At 43.2% G+C, this 21951-nt stretch overlaps 1 protein-coding gene across 4 annotated transcripts; it reads right to left on the bottom strand.

Moving 5' to 3' along the window:
* Nucleotides 1-1025: 1025 nt before the first annotated feature.
* On the bottom strand, nt 1026-21275 carry LOC308475715 (DNA excision repair protein ERCC-5-like). Of its 4 annotated transcripts, none has more exons than XM_081002969.1 (16): nt 21215-21275; nt 20709-20827; nt 19888-20063; nt 19201-19316; nt 19014-19106; nt 18808-18868; nt 18193-18336; nt 13605-13812; nt 11435-12388; nt 10842-11086; nt 10156-10275; nt 8128-8341; nt 6494-6638; nt 5268-5470; nt 4173-4255; nt 1026-1874 (listed from the first exon to the last, which is right to left on the bottom strand). In XM_081002969.1, exons 2-16 carry the CDS (start codon nt 20794-20796, stop codon nt 1317-1319), a joined length of 3408 nt encoding a protein of 1135 aa, XP_080859095.1. In that variant the 5' UTR covers nt 20797-20827; nt 21215-21275; the 3' UTR covers nt 1026-1316. The 4 variants fall into 4 exon arrangements, with proteins under 4 accessions (XP_080859095.1, XP_080859098.1, XP_080859097.1 ...); XM_081002972.1 differs by having other exon boundaries at nt 19014-19102; nt 19197-19316; XM_081002971.1 differs by lacking the exon at nt 21215-21275 and adding an exon at nt 21067-21086.
* Nucleotides 21276-21951: the final 676 nt, after the last annotated feature.

Genomic DNA, 21951 nt, shown 5'->3' on the forward strand with positions numbered 1-21951 from the left:
TGCCTCTGCTTTTCTCTCCTTCTTTCCCTAAGTTGTCTTTCCACCCTCCTTCATCCCTATCCCATTTATGGGCAGACTGAGTCACAGTGGCTTGCCTACTTGAGTTCGTGGCAGAGGCAAGTTGCATGCCCCAACTCCATGACCCCGCAGTTCCCTAGGGAGTGAATAAGCACACAAGACAACAGAATATAGGTTTACGGGTTCAAATAGGCCAGAACTTTATTAGTTACAAATGTAAATGGTCTGGCATTGGGTGAGGTCAAATTATGCCACTCCAGCCCGTCTGCTGGTAGCTCATCTAAGGGTAAATCACATACTGAGGGGGCCCTATGACCTATGACCCCTCAAGGGGTCCCTGTTGGAATGCTGCTATGGTTCTAGCCCCCGTCTTGGCATCGGACAGAAGCTACTCCTCCCAGATCGCTTTAACCAGATCCCCTTAACCAAGGAGGGGCAAGGAGAAGCTACAACCTCCCCTCCAGCCAAGTCAAGGCCTACCCAATGCCTAACCTCACAAAGTTGTGACGATTACTATGAGGTAGGCAAAACCAAATGACCAGGTTCAGTTTGCCAAGTGGAAAAATTCCTGCCCGTCCCCAAATACAGCAGCTGACATGGTCCATAGCAAGGTCGTAGCATTGATCTTCCTCGTTCGTTCCTCAGCCACTATGCAAAGCCAATTCTCCTTTTGAATTTATTTGTTAAATTCTCTATTAGCTATGCTCTTAAGATACAACTAGCTATCTGTAGCTTTTATTGAAGAATAACCAGTCCCATCAGATATTTCTCTGCAATGGATGACATGCCTGAAATGATTTTTTAATATAGGTGAACAGCACGGTATGAGGAGTCGAAGCTGCCCAAAGTATTTTCTTCTGGCAGAATGCAGAAACCCTGTATGGTACGCTGCTGCTCACATTTCATGAAGCATGAAGCTGACTGACAGGTTGACTGCATTATAAAACGACTCAATTTCCATGATGAAAAACACATACACCATCACAAAATCACCTTGAGAACCTTCAAGGGAGGCAAATTTCTTTATTCTCCTGGAAGCATTCTTGAGAAAACAGACATTGATATTATCCTCTTAAAAGAGGTTTAAACATTCCAGCTCATAATCGCTGTTAGAAAAAGAGAAGCCCTTATTTAATAAATAGTGCTAATATATACAAAAATAAGATCATGGAGGTTCGTGCCGATATATACAAAAGTAAGATAATGAAGGTGGGAGAGCAATTCTTGGCTAGCGAAGATTTCATTGCGCTATATACCAAACAGCATTTTCAGAATTCCCTATCTGTTGCTAGCTAGCACTATTTCTTACGTCTTCCCCTGGAAGACTTGCCCCTTGCCTTCTTGCCCTCAAATACAGGCCTAGCTGTGACCAGAGGCTTTTCTTCCTCGGCACTAGAGCTGCTGTTCCCCACTTCATCCAGCCTGGCTTCAAGCTCCAAGCTGGCTGTGTCCGCTTCAAGCACCAGGGCATTTCCTCCTTTTTTGCACCTTTCAGAGGCTTCCTTCTCCGACTCTTCGGCCGACGATTCACTGGACGATTCAGCCTCCGAGAGCTGAACCTCCCCTACGAAGCCTCCCCCTCCACAACCCTCCCCTTTCAGCTGTGGGGTTTTCCTCCTCTTGCCCCGCCGGCCCTGTGTTCCAGCCAGTCCTTGCTTCGCACCTCGAAGAGGATCCTTCCCTTTCCTCCGCTTACGTTCTTGCTCCATGACCACAGTAGCTTGCAGGACTTCGTTTTGCTCTTCTTCCTTCTCTTTCCTCCTCATGCAAGTCACAGCCCGGCGAAGCCTCTGACTCTTGATGGCTTGCTTCTCGTGTTGGGCTGATCTGAAGAAGGAGTCGATACGGAGCTGAGTCTACAAAGAAGAGAAAAGGGGGCATCCCCACAACTGATGTTAAGGAATTATGGCATAGGCTAATTGCAATAGGGAAAAGACACAGGGCATCTAAGTTCAACCCTCTATATTGCCTGGGCCTATCAAGCCAATTGAGGCCCACTGTACCAATGAAGATCTATGGGGAAGTCCTCTCTTGAGATTCCACCCAGCAAGCTATAAGATCCACCAGACTCAGGAAATGGCCATAGCTCAGTGGTAGAGCATTTGCTTTGCATGCAGAAGGTCCCAGGTTCAATCCCAGGTATCTCCACATAGAGGTGGAAGAGAACTGTCTGAAATTCTGGAGCACCGCTGGCAGTCAGCACTAGATGGACCAATGATCCGGCTCAGGATAAGAATTCAAGTTCCTACTCAAGACCTTTCAGTTAGCGGAATCTCAGTTGTGAAACTTCCTTCCTGACAGGTCTCCACCAGAACATGCCACTGATATCTTTCATAGTAGGAGGGTGAAGATCTGTTCATTCAGATTAACCTTTGGTGAGTAAATGGATCAGTTCATATAGTTCACAGCTTCACATAGTTCACAGTTTATCCTTAAAATACTGCATTTTGCGTTTTATGGGGTTTGGGGCTGGATGGTTTCGTTTTGAAAGAGATAAAGTGTCTAAGTAATCCAGAATTCCTAATAAACATAAAGACTGCTGTTCATTTGCGTATTTTCTGTGTAGATGATATTTGCATATCATTTGCATAAAAACCAGGTTCTCTGCCTGTGGGATCTCATGCAATTTCTACACAGGCTGATATACTGAATGTTGACTACTCTCTCCAGATAGGCAGCTCTAAGTGCAGATATTATGATTCTGCACAGCTAGGGAAGTGCCCTGCCATTCTACACGGTTGGTTTTCATCACTGAACAAAGGAGAGTTTCAGAAAAAGGTAACTAGTCACATTCCAGGTGGCACAGAATGTGACAGGATAGCATCTGGGTGAGCCCTCTTGTCTGCTCAACATTAGGACTCATCATCTGTTATCAACATGTTTGCTTACAAATTTATGTCGCCAGTTATGGTCTGAAAATAACTTGTATACATGTTGGAAAGGAAGAGGAGCCTCACTGATCCTGGCAAATTTCCCAGCCACCTGTGGGAAGACTGTTCCTGCCAACTCCTGGGCTTAGAAATCAAGAGGTCTGAGCACAAACCAAATGCTAATCCCTTTATATCTGTCTCCAGGCTTCTGGTACTTATCTGGCTTCTGTTTTCAGCTCAAAGCATCTTACCACTTAAACTGCTTGAGATCTATGTAACGTTCACCTGCAAACCTAAACCCGCACCCCTTCTTCAAAGATAATAAACTCGTTGAGCCAGCTAAAAGATTCATCAGCCAGGTCCATTAAATGGCCTGTGTTTTATAGCTGAATACGAGGTCAGTGCTGGTCCTTCAGTTTCCAAACAATCCTTAATATCAAAGTAAGCTGTTTGATAGCAGCACCTATGGTGCTGCAACCAATTCAGAAGGCTACCCACAAAAAAAACCATGATGAGTCTAACCGGAGTAGAACAAGGACATCATAGATTCTTAAATTTGCAACATCCACCTGAAACATGGGTGGCCAACCTATTGCACAAGGCAGCAGAAGTTAGTGGGAGTTATGAAATGGAAAAATAGGGTTCATAGGCGTGATGCTGGAAAAAATATCTTCAAGTCTTCTGCTTGTTCCCTGGCACAGTAGGGGCAAAGCTACACCAAGATACAATGAGCCACATCTGTAATGCAGCAAGCACCAGCACACACAATGGCAAAAAACACTGGCCACTAATATAGAAGAGGGATGTTGTTGGACTCCAATTCCTATCAGCCCTAGACAGTAATGGTTGGGGATGAAGGGAGTTGCAGCTCAGCAACCTCTGGAAGACCACATCCCTGAAACACAGCCTACCCAAATTCTGATCCAGAGAAAAGATGGGATAAACATGTTCTAAAATGTGAACCATTCATTTCACCTACAATACACCAGTTCTGATATCTTAAAAATACGCTGAGCTCTCACTCTTGTCTGCATTTTGAGTCTGCCCTGAGCAATTTATTCCTGGGATTTAAATTCATCATTTGCTTTCTTTATCCGACTTTCAGTGAATTTCATAGACATATTTGTAGGTGATGATTTAATTTTCTACCTTTGTGGGGGATAGACATCCATTCTAACTGTTCTTGCCAGGGTTTACCAGGGCATATGGAGACAGCCTTTTGATGATGCAGCAAAACAAGTTTCACCACCCCCACAGACACACATTTGTGTGTGTTACTGATACCTGCTGTGCATTCAGCTGCTTGAGGACAGGCAACAGGACTTCGTCTGTTTTCAACTTGGTCCAGCCAAAACGACTTTGGCAAAATGTGTTTCAAGTCAAGGGCCAATAGAAATTCAAAGGAAATGAAAGCATGAATGAAAGTTCCTGAAAGCAGCAAACACATCCAGGAAAACAGGATTTGCAATTGTGTGGATTGTGTCAAATGCTGCCATTCTGCTTCCACAACAAGCTGCAACTTGTGCAAGAGACCTTCTTCCTCCACGCCAATCTCTTGCAGCCGCTGCTCCCCTGTACACCCTTCAAAATCTGATCCAGAGGATTGGGGTATACTTTGCAGCAGATTTTTGGGGGTGAACAGGGATATGCCAATCACACAGACCTGGATACAACCTTGTATTTTGGAAGTCTGTAAGTAATAGTTTTATGTAGCAGCACGATGAGCATTTAAAAGCAGAAAACCCCCTAACAATTACTGCGTTTTATGATGCAAATCTGGGATATTCTCAAGCCCTTTCCTGTTAATTTTATACATGTATCGCAGCACTTTTCACAAGCAAAGACTGCAGTTCTTTGACTTGCTGTTTTTCAAGTAGTATCTTTCATGCACCACACATCTGCATTTGGTGACAGCTACCATAGATTCTGGCGTATTAGGCAACTGGGCGTATTAGATGACCCCCCAAATTGGCAGCTGCCAATTTGGGGGTTCGTCTTATAAGCACAGTAGCCTAATATTCTGAGCAGCTCCGCGCCGGGAGAAAGCAGTACCCGGCGTATAAGATGACCCCCAACTTTTTAACCACTTTTCCGGGGTTAAAAAGTCGTCTTATACGCCGGAATCTATGGTACTTGAAGACACTCTGTGCATTAGGAAGCACACAAGAGGCGACACATCAGTTAGCTGCTTCTGGATGACACTTGCATTGAGAGAGAGATTTCTATCCCCTCCGCACCACAGAACCATGTTAGCAAACCATGTGAGCTCTTTCATGCAACACAGCACCCCATTTGCTGCATGTTTCACAAACATTTCTGCCGGAGCATTTCTAAGCAGCGCTTATCAAGAGTACAGAGAAAACAGCGGGGGGAAAGGATATTCTCTTATCTGTTCCACGTCAGGTCTTCCCCAAACGAATAATCCTTTCGACTCATCCACCACGGGATGCAGATAAGCCTCTGCTACTGCAGGATTTGGGAAACCGGGTGCAAGCTGCAACTGCCGCAATTTTTTCTTCACTTTGGTGTCATATGGATTGGGACGCGTTTTATTATACTTCTGAGCCTCGGCCCACCATTCCCTGAGATAACAGAAATAGATGTTTAAATCTCTCTCACACACAAGAAGAGAATGTGTTGGTTTGGTCAGGACTGTCACCTGTCAAAGTGACAAGGGAAACTTCAGTTTTGAAGAACCTACAGCCTCTTCAGGTATAGGGACTACAGCAACCAAAACAGCTTTTATGAGCACACAGCCCATACATAAGTCCTTTCCTTGCACTGTGCAATGTAAAATGGAGGTCCTCAGTTTGCCACAGTGCACAGCAGGGTGGTGACCAGGTATGACCATGCGCTGAAATCAGTTTGGGAAAGGTATTACATCTGCAGAAGAGCACTGAATGCGTTTTCCGTTTGTGGAAGACAAAAGCATAAAGAACATCAAAGAGAAATCAAAAGCCCATTTATACATGAATCAATAGACAGCCTTAAACCATGGGTTGCTGTCGATTTTCAGATTATGGCTTGTTAGGGAGCAACAAACCATGGTTCTATGCTTAACAGCAGCTTTCTGCTTTATTTCTCCTGTTTGCACCAGGAGAGAGGCAAAGCAGGAGCAACCTGGCAGCATGCGAAAGCCAGAAACCATGGTTTGCCATGGCAAACGAACATGTTCTGCCATAAATGCAGAGAATCACAGTACAGTGGTACCTTGGGTTAAGAACTTAGTTCGTTCTGGAGGTCCGTTCTTAACCTGAAACTGTTCTTAACCTGAAGCACCACTTTAGCTAATGGGGCCTCCCGCTGCTGCCGCGCCCCCGGAGCATGACTTCTGTTCTCATCCTGAAGCAAAGTTCTTAACCTGAGGTGCTATTTCTGGGTTAGCAGAGTCTGTAACCTAAAGCGTCTGTAACCCAAGGTACCACTGTAATTACAAGAAATATAAACAGATTCATGATTGTTTCTGTGTTACACTAATATTTCCCTTTGCCAGGCATCCTAGCTCATAATGCTTCAGACCAGAACACACACGCGCGCACACACACAGAGAGAGAGAGAGAGAGAGAGAGAGAGAGAACAGCCTGCAAAAAAAATTAAATACCTACACAAGTTTTAAGAGAGGCTCCATTCCTCGTCCAGGAAATTCGTTCAAGATCTCCATTGCTGTTACACAGCCAACAGTAGGAATTCCTTCTGTGTAATCACTACCAAGCAGATAGGCTAGATTAATTAACTTGTTTCGATCCAAGCCTGAAGGGAGGGAAATAAGCAAGTTATGTGTGATAGAATTCACAAGTTCACACTTTCAACTAAAAAAATATGCATTAACTTTGTTAAAAAAAAAGGGGGGGTGCAACAGCTCAGTGCATGCTTTTATGGTGTGTACTACGAAGTTCAGTCCTGAACCTTTTCCACACACAAAGAGCAGAAATCTTGGGCAACCAGGTTTGAGATCTGCTAGGTAAAGGTAAAGGGACCCCTGTCCATTAGGTCCAGTCGTGACCGACTCTGGGGTTGCGGCGCTCATCTAGCTTTATTGGTCAAGGGAGCCGGCGTACAGCTTCCAGGTAATGTGGCCAGCATGACTAAGCTGCTTCTGGCGAACCAGAGCAGCGCACGGAAATGCCGTTTACCTTCCCGCTGGAGCGGTACCTATTTATCTACTTGCACTTTGACGTGCTTTCAAACTGCTAGGTTGGCAGGAGCAGGGACCAAGCAACAGGAGCTCACCCCGTCATGGGGATTCGAACCGCCGACCTTCTGATCGGCAAGTCCTAGGCTCTGTGGTTTAACCCACAGCGCCAGCCGTGTCCCTTTGAGATCTGCTACGTATCAGCAAAATCAACAGAGCACCCAAAAAACTACTGGTTGGAATTAGCATGAATCATCTTCATGCAAGAGCAGGCACTGAAAACATGTATGAGAGTTGCAAAGATTCACAAACTATTGCTAACAATTGATTTAATTCAATTTATTATCAACATCTCCTAATACCAAATGTCTTGCGGCTTGCAACTAAAAACAGCTATCAAGTTTAACAATAAAATAGCAATACACACTCCTACACTGAGAGAGAGAGAGAGAGAGAGAGAGAGAGAGTGTCATGTTAATCATTCCTTCAAATGCCTGCAAGAAAAGGTATGTCAACCTGGTGCCCAAAGGATGCTAACATTGGTACCACACTTTACCGAGGCTGCCCCACTCAGACCAGGTAATAATTATTCTACCCTATCCACAGGCAGCAAAAGCTAGTTTAAATAAATTCTATAAAAGCTCCAAGTGCAGGCTGATGAGAGAACTTGCTTTTAGTTCAAGAAACCTGACAAGTTTTAAGGCTGCTCCAACTAAATGCTGTGTCTTAATTGTTTCTAACTACTGAGCAGACATGACTCATTCCTAATCTGGGAAGCCAAACATCAGAAAGATGAAGAGTGTTAATCCAGGGACCAACACCAGCAGCCACAAGGATCAACCAGTTACAGAACTCCAGACAGTGGAACTAACAGAGCAGCGTTATGCAGGTTACTCCCTGAATTCAAATCGCTTGTCACCAATTCTATAATCCTCCGAAGCAGAAGAACGAACAGAGGAACAAGGAAATATATTTGAATTATCTGCTGTATAATAGCGAAATTGTTGATACACTATCATAATAATAAAACTGCATAGTTTCAATTAGAGGGTTAAAAAAAAGAAGCAATTCAAATCTTCTGCATAAGCAGGGTTTTTTTGGTCTTACCTAGCTGATTCTGGAAATCCACGTACTGGTAATATTCCACATACTTGTTTTGAGAGAAAAAGTTTTTGTACACATGTCGTGCTCCAAACAACCAAATGTCACTGTCATCCGTGATTGTCCCTGAGGTTTGATCCGTGAGGTCTAAGACGGCACACTGAGCCTCTGCCTCCATAGGGGCTTCGATGTATGGAATGCCAAAGAGGCGCAGAAGTTCCTGAGAGAACGGAGAAACAAACTCAATACAGTCGTACCTCTGGTTACGAACGCTTCAGGTTACGAGCTCCGCTGACCTGGAAGGTTGCGAACTTTGCCCCAGGTTGCAAATGGAAATCACATGCTTTTGGTGCGTGCGAAGCAGGAAACCCCATTAGCAATAGCACGCCTCAGGATAAGAACCATTTCAGCTTAAGAACGGACCTCCGGAACGAATTAAGTTCATAACCAGAGGTACCACTGTACTTCTCTCCCACAGGTATCACTCAATTACTGGCAGGTGAATGTGCGAACCAGCTCCACTAGAAAGCTCTGCATCAGAGGCAATATCAGGCAACATGGAAGTGCATTATTAGATGTATAATGGGTCAGTCGCACATACAAGCTATCACACCCAACTTACAAATGATGCCAGTGATTGTGCTTTCTGGTAGTTGTTTTTTTTTCCCCTTAGAAGACAGTAAGTGACTGGTTTTGAGTGCAGCGTTAGTTTTACTGGGGAGGGAAAGGTCAAAAATAGGTAAGACCATTGACTATGTGAGCAGGGCAAATAAATCTTCTGCGAACAGCTGTTTGTCATGGAGATGTTCCAAGCTTGGATCTGCTGCATCTGCAGCTATGTGATATGTCAGTTAAGCCTGGATTTGCATGGGATGGAACAGATACACTATTTCCAGCTTTCTAAGAAAAATACATAAGGACTTTTCCCATTTCCACCCCTCCTTCCCTAATGTGTGTCTTGGCAATACATCAATAATCACTTATTTTGCTAATGCTCTACTTTAGTTTCTAGGGGGGTTAGTATAAGAGCTACATTCAATCTGTTTGTACACATCCGTTGCTAACCCTTTCTGCCAACAGCCTAACTCAATATGATACATTTAAGTTGCACAGTGGAAAACAGAAACGAAAAGGCAATTTGTAGCTTTTATCACTGACATCTCTCTCTTCTGTTTGTTCTTCCAAGTCATGCAAAGTTAACATGTGAAGGAATTACTAACATGAGAATGCTTGTGGAGTGGGCAGGGGGGATGCCTCTAACATATGATGTCATGTTGACATTTTCCTCTTATTTTATTTATTTCGTTCCATTTATTTTAATCCAGTTATTGTGAAAGATCTCAAAGTGATTTAACAGTAAAAATGTATTTAAAAGAGCATTTATTTATTTTTTAAAGTAAAATCCAATAGAGGTGTAGACTGGGGTAAAACACTCAATTTAAAGATTTATGGGAGGTCTTCAAAAGGCGATGAGGAGACAACAGAGATGGCACCTGCCTGGTATGTAATGGGAGGGAATTTATTTTCACAAATGTTTCTCAGTTTTATCTCACAGAATCATAGAACTGTGGAATTGGAAAGGACAAAGATATTCTTTTGCTGTGCTCAACTTTAAGAAATATCAGTTTATTCTTCCTTCTTATATCCCAGTTGTACAAATTAGGCACACAACACTGAAATGAGTCAAGCAAGCTTGTCTCTTGATGTAGGTGGTGGTGGTGGGGTTTTGCAATAAATTATCGCTCTATAGAATATTGCAGCAGCTGTGAAATAATTCAATGAAACTGATCATGTGAGCATTGCTCAAATGCAATAAGGAAAGGAAAATATCAATACCTCAAGTTTAGACAAAAGATCATACTCTCCCTCCCTCGCCTCTTTCCCAGTCACAGTCCAAGCCAGCGTAACCCAGTGCAAAGGGAGCTGAACTTGGACTTGACTGGATACTCTTGCCAACATTTCTCAGTTTTCCCTTTGGGAAGATGGGAATCTTTAAAGGCTACTGAGAACAAGAAGGGATGATAAATACATTACCTGACTTTCTAAGAACATCTGTCCTGTCACAGTGGCAGCAATACGCTCCTGCTGTTGCTTCTGAGCCTTTAGAGCATTTTGCTCAGCAGAAAGGTTTGTTTCCAAGACTTCCAACTCCTCCTGTAAACATAAAGGAAGATCCAAGTTCTGTTAAGCCCCAAGGCACCGATGTATGTTAGTTACCTGTCTGCGCTTAAGTTCGTAGTAGGCATAATTACACCAAAAACCTATGCTCAGGATTGTTAGCAATCCCCAGAAATATAAAATTCTGCACCAAACAAGTCCAAATTCTGCATTTAGCAGAGCAAAAACAGAGGAACCCTACCCAAAGAAAGGAAATTTAGCAGAAGACATTGTTGGTTCAGTTCTGTACGCATGCATCGTCAAATCTGAAATTCTGACACATTGTTTTTAAGAAGGGGTTTTTCAAAAAATAGACTATTTCTGATCTTCAGTCATAGGCAGAATCTGAAAAAGTACAGGCAGCAAACCAGTCATAAGAAGGGGAGTTTCATGGATGTCATAGTCTCTGTTCCTACTGACTTCCAATTCATCCTTTTTGTACTCTGTCAAATAACTGTCTTTCTCATTAAATAAATAAATAAATGTTATGGAACAACTGAACAGAATTGTCGTATTCCCTGGGAATACAGCTCTTTCCTCATTACTGACAACAAAATAATTACCATACTAATATCCTGCCATTCGTTAACGGCATCCTCCTTGCCTTCGATTTCAGCATCCTGTTGCATAGACAGCTCTGAATCCTCACCAGTGTCTTCTGTTAGGCTGCCCGTGGGATGTTCGTCCGCCCCTTTCACATCCTCTGCAGACAACGCTTCTTCCTCCTGTTCAGCGGAAGCAAGGGACACCTCTGATGTTTCGTCCTGAGGTTCACCACTCGCTTCGGCATCCACTTCAATGAAGCTACCTGATCAACATTAAAAAGAAAATAAAAAGTGAGAACGATTGGCTTCTTTGCCTCTGTTCTTCTGCCAAGTTTCTTAAAGTAAAACCCAAGCGGTTCAAAATATTTAAAAACAACTTCATAAGCATCAATTAGTCTAATTAAAATCTGGGTGGGAGAGCAGAATTCAACAGTTGCCTTCCTTCCAAAACAAAACCGTTTTTAATTTGACCTTGAAAGATCACCAAAAATGAATGCATCTGAGCTTCCCTGCCCAGGGCATTCCACAGAACCCTTCTTACATTCTGTCATGTTTATGTATGTTCCTATGTTCTGCCTTTATCATATGCATATATTTTAACAATTACATACCATCAGAATCACTCTCTTCAGACTGTGATTGAAGTTCCTTTCTTTCTCTGTTGAGGTTTTCCATTTCTGAAGTAAACGGGAGTGCATGGTGCTGACCTTCAGAGGCTTGTTTCCCTGACGGCTGAACCAATTCCACTAAATGTTCAGCTTTGCCGTTTTCGGCTACCTCTGCAAAGTTTGAATGGCTTGGGACAACTGATGGAGTCTGCGCCGAAGGCTTTTCTCGCCGCTCTGTGCCAATATCCATACCTTCATCTTTCCCAGAAGTTGTGCCTGTTGTGGAAGTCAAGGCTCCCATTCCTCCTTTTTCCTTATCTGCCACAGAAGGTACTTTTTCCATAAAAGGAGTGCATACGATTTCAGGTACGCTCTGATCCTTCTCCAAGAGATCCTTCCTTTGACCCAATTCACTGTCTTGGCTAATGAGTTTGCCTTCTGAATGCCCGACAGATAAAAATGGAGGCTCTTTTTCACGCCGATCTTCAGGTACTTGGCCCTCCTCATCCGAGCTACTGGCAAGAATATCCTTCGCAGGTCTCCCCACTCGACTGCCACCAGTGCGGATGCAAAAAGATCCTTCAACATCCTCCTCCTCCTCACATAAAGCATTCTGAATAGCCCACAGTGTCCTTGGGGACATGTTGCTGGCATCAGAATGAGCGCTGGACCTGCCTTCATCCGCATCAAGCCGATCTTTGTTGTCGCCTTCCAGCTCCTCCTCTGAACTGCTTCCCAGCATGGCAGCTTGGATAGCAAGAACGGTTCTGGGGGAAGGAGGAGCTAGAGAAGAACTGCTGGTTGGTTCATCCTTTATGAGATCCTCTAGAGGGGGCTTCCTGTTAAACTGAGACTCCTTAATATTCCCTCTAGACTCTGAATCTTGAAACCCTGCAGAAGAATGGCTGGCTGATTTTGTTTTCATATCTCTGGGGGCATCGCCTTTGGATTGGACACCTGAGAGAAAAGGGATCATCACTGTTTATTCATATCTTAATACAAGGGTTTGGGGTGGAGGGGTTTAACAGAAAGGCTGCGGGATTAAAATCACATACAAGCTGAGTGATGACTTTTATTTTATTTATAGGATTTGTATACCACCTGTTATGGGATGCGGGTGGCGCTGTGGGTTAAACCACAGAGCCTAGGACGTGCCGATCAGAAGGTTGGCGGTTCGAATCCCCGCAACGGGGTGAGCTCCCGTTGCTCGGTCCCTGCTCCTGCCAACCTAGCAGTTCAAAAGCACGTCAAAGTGCAAGTAGATAAATAGGTACCTCTCCGGCGGGAAGGTAAATGGCGTTTCCATGCGCTGCTCTGGTTCACCAGAAGCGGCTTAGTCATGCTGGCCACATGACCCGGAAGCTGTACGCCGGCTCCCTTGGCCAATAAAGCGAGATGAGCGACACAACCCCAGAGTCTGCCACGACTGGACCTAATGGTCAGGGGTCCCTTTACCTTTTTATACCACCTGTCATCATAAGATCTCCGGGCGGTTCACAGAATAAAATGCACAATAAAAACAAGTAAATAAGTAATACAAAACGGCAAAACAATACCCACCCACCCTTCTCACACACACATTTAAAAGGCTGTAGAATATGAATCAGCCAAAGGCTGAAGAGGAACATTTTCATCTGGTGCCTAAAAATATATAATGAAGGTGCCAGGCAAAGCTTCCTGGGGAGAGCATTCCACAAAAGCAGAGCCACCACAGAAAAGGTCCGTTCTCGTGTTGCCACCCTCCAGACCTCAGCTGGAGGAAGCACAGGAAGAAGGACCTCAGATGGTGAATGCAGATTCCGGGGCGGTTTATGTGGGTGAGAGGCGGCCCTTCAGGTATTGCGGTCCTGAGCCATTTAAGGCTTTATAGGTCAAAAACAGCACTCTGAATTGGGCCCGGAAGCTAAGTGGCAGCCAGTGCTGTCGGGCCAAGATTAGCCTTATACGCTCAGCAACTTGGTTACTGAATTCTGTACCAGCTGAAGCTTCCGAACCATCTTCAGAGGCATCCCTATGTGTAAACATGGTTACCAGAGTATAGACAACAGAAGTTATTCTGCAGTTATTAAACTGGTTTAATTAATTAAGTTTGTTGTGGTTATGAAACTGCTTTAATTTTACTAGCACTGTACATTTAATTTTCTCATGGAAGGAAACGTTATTTCCCTACTACCTTTTATTAGGATATAGTGAGAGGTGTCTTCCGAAACAACCCTCCTGGTTTCCACTTCTTTCAAGAAGCCCCCGTCGTCTTCGTACTGGCTCTGGATTTGGCCCGAGTGCTGTTCATTCATCTCCTTCTGCACCTTTTCTATGTGCCGATTCAAGCTGCTTTTCTTAAGCAATCCCTTGAGCTGATACTGGGAGAAGTCACTGGACTCCTTCAACAACAACAAAAACAACACTTCAATAAACTTGAATTGAACTTCCTGTATTTCCAGGGCAAATAAATGTACTGTGTTAGAGGAAGAGGAGGTATTTCAACCATCAGGAGACATTATCATCAACGTTTTGTAAAAAAATAATGACATTTTTCTTTTTAGAATGTCAACAATTATATCCATCACATAGCTTGTTCCATTTAACATGTAAAAAGTTTTGTAAATTATCCACTGACTTTGGAATAATTATATAATAGAAGACGCAGAATTTCCTCCTCATATAACACAGGAAATGGCTAACTTTCTTTTGAGCTATGATCAACTATGGAAAACCCTTCAGGAACTACCTATCAAAGCAGTTGCGGCTGAAGTGTGAAAGCGAGTATGGCCCTTTGCTTTTTCTGTTTTCTAAAGACACATTCTTGGGCCCTTGCAAAACAAAAACTTTCCGATGTCATGAATCACAACAGTGGACCCACAGGAGTGATCAGTTAAAAACAACTGGAGGAGGTAGGGGCAGGGTTCATGGGGGGGAGGTCCACAAAACACATTTTAGCATCACAGTATCGCAATGGGGTGCAAAAGGAGGAAAAATCAAAAGCTTATATACATGCAATATGTTTTAGGAAATGGGCAACTTTGCAGCGCCTTCAGGGGCCACGCAAAAATCTTTTGTCTTCATGGTATCACAGTGGAGGATGAACAGGAACAGAATGGCACACAAAAAATGGCACATTTGGCGGAAGGTGTCTTGGGGAACAAGAAAAACATTTGTGGCTCATTGACTAGCTTCCCTGACAAGAGAACCAAACACTACATCTTTGGGTCCCGGAAGTGCAAGTGGCAGCTGGCAGCTGAGAATGGAGCCTGGGATTCAAACAGGGGGTCTTATGAGCAGACCACAGGGACTTTGCCCCAGGGGATTTAGTTTCAAATCCCCACTTAGTAATAAAAACTCAAAGTGGCACTGAGCATGCCTATGCATGTCTACTCTGAAGCCAGCCCTATTCCGTTCAATGACCAGGTAAGTGCATACAGGACTGCAATCTTACTTTCCAGTATGCAAAATGTAGGCTTGCTGGGAAAATAAAACATTATTAGATCATACCGGCCTTATAGTAAAATTTGTTGTTTGAAATAACATTTTATGCATGTTTTGATGTACTTTTATGGTTTTATCATAACATGCTCTGATTGTTCAGTTTTGAAGAAAAGTGGGGCATGAATAACAAACTATAAGTAGTAGTAGTAGTAGTAATAATAATAATAATAATAATAATAATAATAATTTATTATTTATACCCCACCCATCTGGCTGGGTTTCACCAGCCACTCTGGGCGGCTTCCAACAAAACACTAAAATACAATAACCTATTAAACATTAAAAGCTTCCCTAAACAGGGCTGCCTTCAGATGTCTTCTAAAAGTTTGGTAGTTATTTTTCTCTTTGACATCTGGTGGGAGGGCGTTCCACAGGGCGGGTGCCACTACCGATAAGGGCACTTTGAATACTGTGTGCAATGGAAACAAGATAAAAATGGCAAATTAACGGCAGGCATGTCTCTGAGAGTTAGGACTGAGCATTCTATCATCACAGCATTATTGACCCTAAACAGGGAAACACAATAAATGGTTGCCTGGCAGTGCTTTAAATAGCCAAGAACAGTTGCAATATAAAAAAGGGGTTATGCAAGGGGGGGATTTAAAACAGTTGCCTGAAAACAGCAGGGTGCCCTGCGGCCAATGTTACATGTGTGAAAGATATCTAAACACATCTATTTACGGGTCAGCTGTTTATAAGATGAGAAACCAGCGCCAGCTCCACTTACAGTTTTCTGGTTGTGAGCACACAATGTAAGGCTACCCACTACATCAGAGGTGAGGAACTTTTCTCTGTTTGAGGGCCACATTCACTTCCAGGGGCCAAAGGTCTGCGACAGGTAGAGTCAGGGGCAAAAGTGGGCAGTGCAACTGTGTAATATTTCACCTTTACGCAATAGGCCGGTTCGTGAAGACACTCACTGCATCCTCCATGCAAGCAAGCCAGAGGTTGAACTACCAAAGTTCAAGGACACATTCCAGCCCGGCAAAAAAAACCAAAAACCAAACACTAAATGAGAGCGTGCAGCAGAGGTCAGGGCGGAGAGGTGTGTTCGATTCCACCTTAAAAGGGTCAGACATGACTGTTGTGTATCACATGCCTGTTTACGTCCAGCACAGTTGCTGGGAACATCCGTTGTATGTTGCTTTTGCTTACTGCTGTTTTTGCTGGACACGAAGGGATGCAGACATGTTGTCCTTTGTTCCTCAACTATGCTGAATAAATGCTGTAAATATGCTTGCACATTTCTCTGTCTCCCTCATCTGCTGTGTGATGATTTACACATTCTGCTAACACAGCGTGAACGGCTCTCTAAACGTATCTGAGGCTCGTGTCGCTGTTTGATGCTTTTCCAAGGGAGACCGGCTGCCGGCTGGTGGCTGGAGCCAGCAGGGGGCCTGCCTGATGCCCCCATCTTCCCGGCAGTATCCCAACAAGGTGTAGCCTGGGGAGAGGAATGTGTTGCCTGGAGAGAGTTCTGAGGGCCAGACAGAGAAGTGTGGAGAACTGCATTCAGCCCCTAGACCTCGTTGGTGTCAGGCGAACAATGAGTCAAATTACACAGTGCTTGGTCTCATGTCTTGTAGAGCACATCCTCCCACACCTGGATGTTCTGAGCTAAGGTGCACTGGGTTACCATAGCGACACCAGCGAGGTTGAGTGTTGCTGAGCCATTCACCTCCAAATATGGAGCTCAGAAAATATATCTATGTGTAGAGACGGATGTAACAGTTTCTAGGGCATTGCTTTCCTTATGGGCTGCTGTGCCCTTTCCCGTTTGCGGTCAGGGTCTGGATCTGTGAGAAGTCAGGGGAAGAGGCTGTGGGTTTTACACAGCACTGTTAGCTAGCATGGTGATAGTATCATAGAATTCTTTTTTGAGAGCTGGAAAGAACTCTATCATCTGGTCCAGCCCCCTGCAATGCAGCAATATGCAGCTGTCCCATACGGGGATCAAACCTGAAACCTTGATGTTATCAGCACCACACTCTAACCAACTGAGCTATCCATGATGCTGGTGGATCTTTCTGTACATACAGTGGTGCCTCGCAAGACAAAATTAATTCGTTCCGCGAGTTTTGCCGTCTTGCGATTTTTTTCGTCTTGCGAAGCACGGTGTCGGGAAAGTTTTGGAAAAGCTTCAAAAATCACCAAAGTCTTTAAAAACCTCAAAAAAGGCTACCACACCGCGTTCTATGAGTTGCTCCTCGAAGTCAAGTCGCAACTGTATTAACGGTGTTAAGAAAAAGGAAACAAACTTGCAAGACGTTTCCGTCTTGCGAAGCAAGCCCATAGCGAAAATCGTCTTGCGAAGCAGCTCAAAAAACAAAAAACCCTTTCGTCTAGCGAGTTTTTTGTCTTGCGAGGCATTCGTCTTGCGAGGTACCACTGTATGTATCTTTACTTCAAAGACCAGAAGAACTGTATATAGTAGATTTTAGGGTTTCGCTTTGTCTTGTGTCTGGAGACAACAAACAGTTTGTGACTTTGAGCTGTGTGGCTGTTTTCCAGAGTCCCTAGAAGAAGCTGTCTGTTGGGAGCATGAACTCTCTTAAGACTCTGCTGGGGCTCTAAGTACTGTTGCTACATTACACTGGTTGAGTTGTGGTGAACTACTGACTGACTTCCACAAGACACCAACAGGCCTGGGGCTCCCCACCCTTGCTCTACAGTGTATGATTTTAGCTCAGTTTCTATGATTTACAGTATACTACATGTCTGCTTGGGAACTAAGCCTTACTGAGTTCACTTGGGCTCACTGCCAGTTAAGTGTGTATGGAGCCTCAAAATTCATTTAACAGACAGGACGGATTCCTTACCGTTTAATCTTGGTGATGTTTCCCAGAGAATTGGGAGAGCATCCTTCTCTTCCCATATATAAATGGGCACTTAAGACACATGCCTATAAGCTGGCCTTTGAATGTTAGCAAAACCACTTTGAAAGTTTATTACAATCAGGAAGTATATAAATTTTGCAAACTAAGTAAAATAAAATGAGCAAATCTTGTATTTGAAGCATTCAATCTATTCCCTTCCTGCTATGGATTCATTCATTTTGACTGCCCTACGTCTACCTTAAATTGTGATGTTGCTATTTTTGACATTTTATGCAATGGTTTAAATAAGCTGCTCTACACCAAGAACTATTACTCTGACATTTTTTACATAAGTACTTATCGTGATCATAGTGGGTTTACTAACAGGGATTTATCTGTTTTAAACACAGCAAGATTTTGTTCCGCACACTTGAAAAGGTAAAAGGAAGGCTTGTGCATTACCTCTGGCATGGCCTCAAACAACGTCCTTCTTCGTTTTGTGAATTCCTTCATGTCGGTGAGGATCTCGTGCTTTACTTCAGGGGGCAAGCTCAAGAAATCTTCCGAGTCAACATCTACAGAATGAGGGTTTTCACACAATTCTTCCTGTGCAGGTTGGAAAAGGCAGAATGCAAAATGCAGAGCCGTGAGATAGTAGTTCAAAAGGAACACGCTGACCGTGCAAAAGTACAGGAAGGAAAACAAACATGCACATACTACTGAGCCTAACAAAAATATTGAAAGTTTTAGTTTTCTATAGTTTACTTTTGGGGACTGCACTTAAAAAGTATCTGCCCTATAGGTCCTTTTATTTAAACATTTAGGATTATGCAAAGCCTTAAGTGGAGTCATACCACTGATCTAGGTAGCGTAGTACTGCCTTCTATGGAGCTCTCAAAAGTCTTACGCAAAGGTCTTTCCCCAGATGTTGCTTCCTTGACACTGTTTTTAGCATTGATGTTTACTTAACCACAGCCATGATACCACATCAGCACTTAGATTTTATGCTGATGTTCCTTATCCATTAGAAATGCACACAATAATATAAATAAGAACTCTAAATAAAGTGAGAGTTACTTGCAGTATCTTTTTCTGGGTCATTCGCTCCTCCCATTCCTTTTCATCTTCTTCATCAGAACTACGTTACAAAAGGAAAGGTGGTAAGCTGTCAGGTATCAACACATTTTCCATAAAAAGCAAGAGAGCAGAGTGTTATTTAATGGTTGCATGCCCATATAAAATTTGTACTGTAAATATAAATAATATAAGCATGTTCAACTCACCTGTTCTTTGCATCTTCTTGTAAAGAAGGTAATACATAAATATCATCTATTTCTTCTCTTCGTATTTCTGAAAGGCTAGGGAATGCAGCCTCACTGGAGGGGAAAAATAGTAACATTAGCAAAACCTTAATATTTAGAGTTGGGAGGGGGACCACAGAGAGACGGGGGGGGGGGGCTATGTACTTGCCTCTTGCCTGCCAGAACAGATTTGATAGCTTGTTTTTTCAGAAAAGTTTTCAAAAGCTTCTCTGATGTTTTCTTGGAGTCAGCAGCTGCAACTTCTTTCCGTTGTCTTCGCCTAGCCTGCCAACAACATCGGTGAAATAATGTTTTGTGTTAAGATTAATTGATTCTCCATTAATTTGATTCTCATTTCAGATTAAACTGCTGAGCACTTGACTTTTTTTTACCAACTAGTTTATCGTCATGCAACATCTTTACTGATGTTGTTATGGTGGTATCATGTTTTTTGCACTGTGCTGTGCTGCATTTCCTATGAAACTGCAGTTTGTAGTTAAATGAAGTAGAAAGTCAGCTACAATAACAGTCCTTCCAATGGTCTTTTTAGAAGTCCTTACATTAATGACCAGCTACTGCATACTCTATTCATGACACATACTTCCACAAGTGAGCCAAAGATTTACTGAATGCCTTATTAAATTTGACCATTGTGGGAAAGGATTAAATTCCTGCCTCGGTTAGAGATGCACACAGCAGAGCCTCCATTTTGTTGCAGCTGGGAGAAACAAACTAATTCCTAGGCTCCAATTCTGCACCTCTAATGTTGCAATTCTATTCTCATTTGCCTGAAAATAAATTTATACTGTACCTGGCAAAAATTTCAGTACTGGACAAGGTCACATAAAGCACGTACCAAAGTTTGCCTCTTCAGAAGTGGTGCTTCACCATCAAAAACAAAGACAGGGCGAATTCGAAAGAACAGCAGCTTGCAAAGTCGGTGAAACAAAGTGAGAAGGTGGGCATTGTGGGTGGAATTTCCATGGCGGTCCCTTGCCCCTTTCACAGCTTGATTTAGCCAAATGCTGATATCTTAGAGGAGGATTCATAGGAAGAAAACTGGGGAAGCAGATACATACAAACAACAAGAACATCTCAAGAAGCTGCTTATGTCAGATCCTGACATTGCAGCCAACAAAGTGAGCTCTAGCCCACAAAAGCCTGCAACATATTATTTTTCTTAAGAGTTTAGGATGCCACAGGACTCTCTGAGAGACACATACATCCTGTCAAACATCAGAAGAGGTTTGAAAGAAACTGGTTTTTTTACATTCCTTATTAGCTTATTCGTTCGTGCATTTTAAATCATTTTAAGCTGTGCAATTGTGGTTTGTAATAAACTGTATAGCTTTCTTCATCACCACCTCCCTTTTGTGCTGACTTGGTACTATTTTCGTAGCTGTCAACGTTTCCCTTTTTTAAAGGGAAATTCCCTTATTCCGAACAGGATTCCTCGCAAGAAAAGGGAAAAGTTGACAGCTATGCATTTTGTCTCTGTTTTGGCTTGTGCTTTCTAACTTAGCTGCTGCTCTAGTTTTGAAGCTAAAATAGTATTTAACTCTTTGTTGTTTTGGGAGCTTTGCAACATCCCCAGTCTGCTTCTTGTCAAATTTTGTGTGATTTCACTACAATATCCCCCCTCCCCTTTTCTTCTTCCTTTTCTTTTTTTAAGGATACCAACAGCAAGGATTTTTCCTTCCAACGTTTCTGGGTTTATGGGTCTTCCAGAGCACTCCAGCAGCTTCCAAAGTCCTTGAACTCCCATCTTTTATTAGGTAATTAAATGGAAGATGAATCTGTTGGAAACAATAAAAATATTGGTGGGTCAAAGACAACTTTTTTTATAAAACACACATACACATACTATTGATGGAGGTTTAATTATTATTTTACTTCGGTACTGCCCCGGGAATGGTGCGAGAGATATGCAGTGGTTCCCTAGTAAACAAGTCAGCATGTAAAAGGTTAGAATGTTTTAATCCAGACCTACCAAGTGAAACACAAAGATACAATAGCGAGTTTGCATTCCACATACTCCAAAACGTATTTTTAAGACCTCCCCCTTTCCCTGAAGAAATGCGCAGAAATTATTTTCAACCCCTTAAAAAGACGCGGGGCAGGAATAAGCGTGAGGAGGGGAGAGGACACGGGTCCAGCGATGCTATTTCTATGCATCCTCTTACCCAAACTCCGCCATCTTGCCTCGTCGCGCTTCCTTAGCGTCCTCCGCTCGTCGCCGGCATGACTGAGGCGCACAGCCTGCTGGGAGATGTAGTTTCGGCTGGAGCTGCAACGCCACTTGTGATTGGGCGCCCATCACCCCTTCCCCGCGCAGCCCAGTTCCCGCACATCCTCAGTTTTCTCTTCATGTTTTTTTAATGGTCTCTATCACTGTGGTATAGTCTTTTTTGTTTGTTTTAATAAAGAAAACCATGGCTTATGCCCAGGGCCGGATTTAGGTTTGATGAGGCCCTAAGCTACTGAAGGTAATGGGGCCCTTTATATGTGCAGTTGTCCTTTGTCAACAACAATTTGTCTCCGTTTTTTGTGTTGAATATATGCTATATGGTAACTTATGGACCTAATAGGTATCTAAAGCTATTTGCACGTGTTGCCATGCAACCAGTCCATGCAGAATGTAGGCACCCTATATATAGAAATGAGCAAACCAGTGATATTTTAGGGAGCAGGCTGGCAGGTGGAGGCCATTACTTACATCATAGAAGCCTACACAACACAAAACACTGTTGCTGTATGTAGGTTTTATTCTATTTGTTTTTTATCTTATATTTTACATCCAGAGGTTTTTTTTCTTTAATTTTTTTTTTGGGGGGGGGCCTCCAAGAGTGGGGCTTGTTTAGCTTATACTTTAATCCGGCACTGCTTATGTCACACTGCCACCGTTCTTTGGTTTGATGCC

Source organism: Podarcis pityusensis, assembly GCF_964106645.2.
Source record: "Podarcis pityusensis genome assembly, chromosome: 4".
Taxonomy (NCBI): Eukaryota; Metazoa; Chordata; class Lepidosauria; order Squamata; family Lacertidae; genus Podarcis; species Podarcis pityusensis.

What these genes read in the sequence shown, in the direction of transcription:
- LOC308475715 (XM_081002969.1), bottom strand. Translation starts at nt 20,796, where the DNA reads ATGGGAGTTCAAGGACTTTGGAAGCTGCTGGAGTGCTCTGGAAGACCC. An exon ending in TCTGTTCTGGCAGGCAAGAG is followed by an intron (nt 19,107 to 19,200) that starts GCAAGTACATAG and finishes TTTCCCCTCCAG; the next exon opens with TGAGGCTGCATTCCCTAGCC. An exon ending in TGAAGAGAGTGATTCTGATG is followed by an intron (nt 11,087 to 11,434) that starts GTATGTAATTGT and finishes AATGTTGATCAG; the next exon opens with GTAGCTTCATTGAAGTGGAT.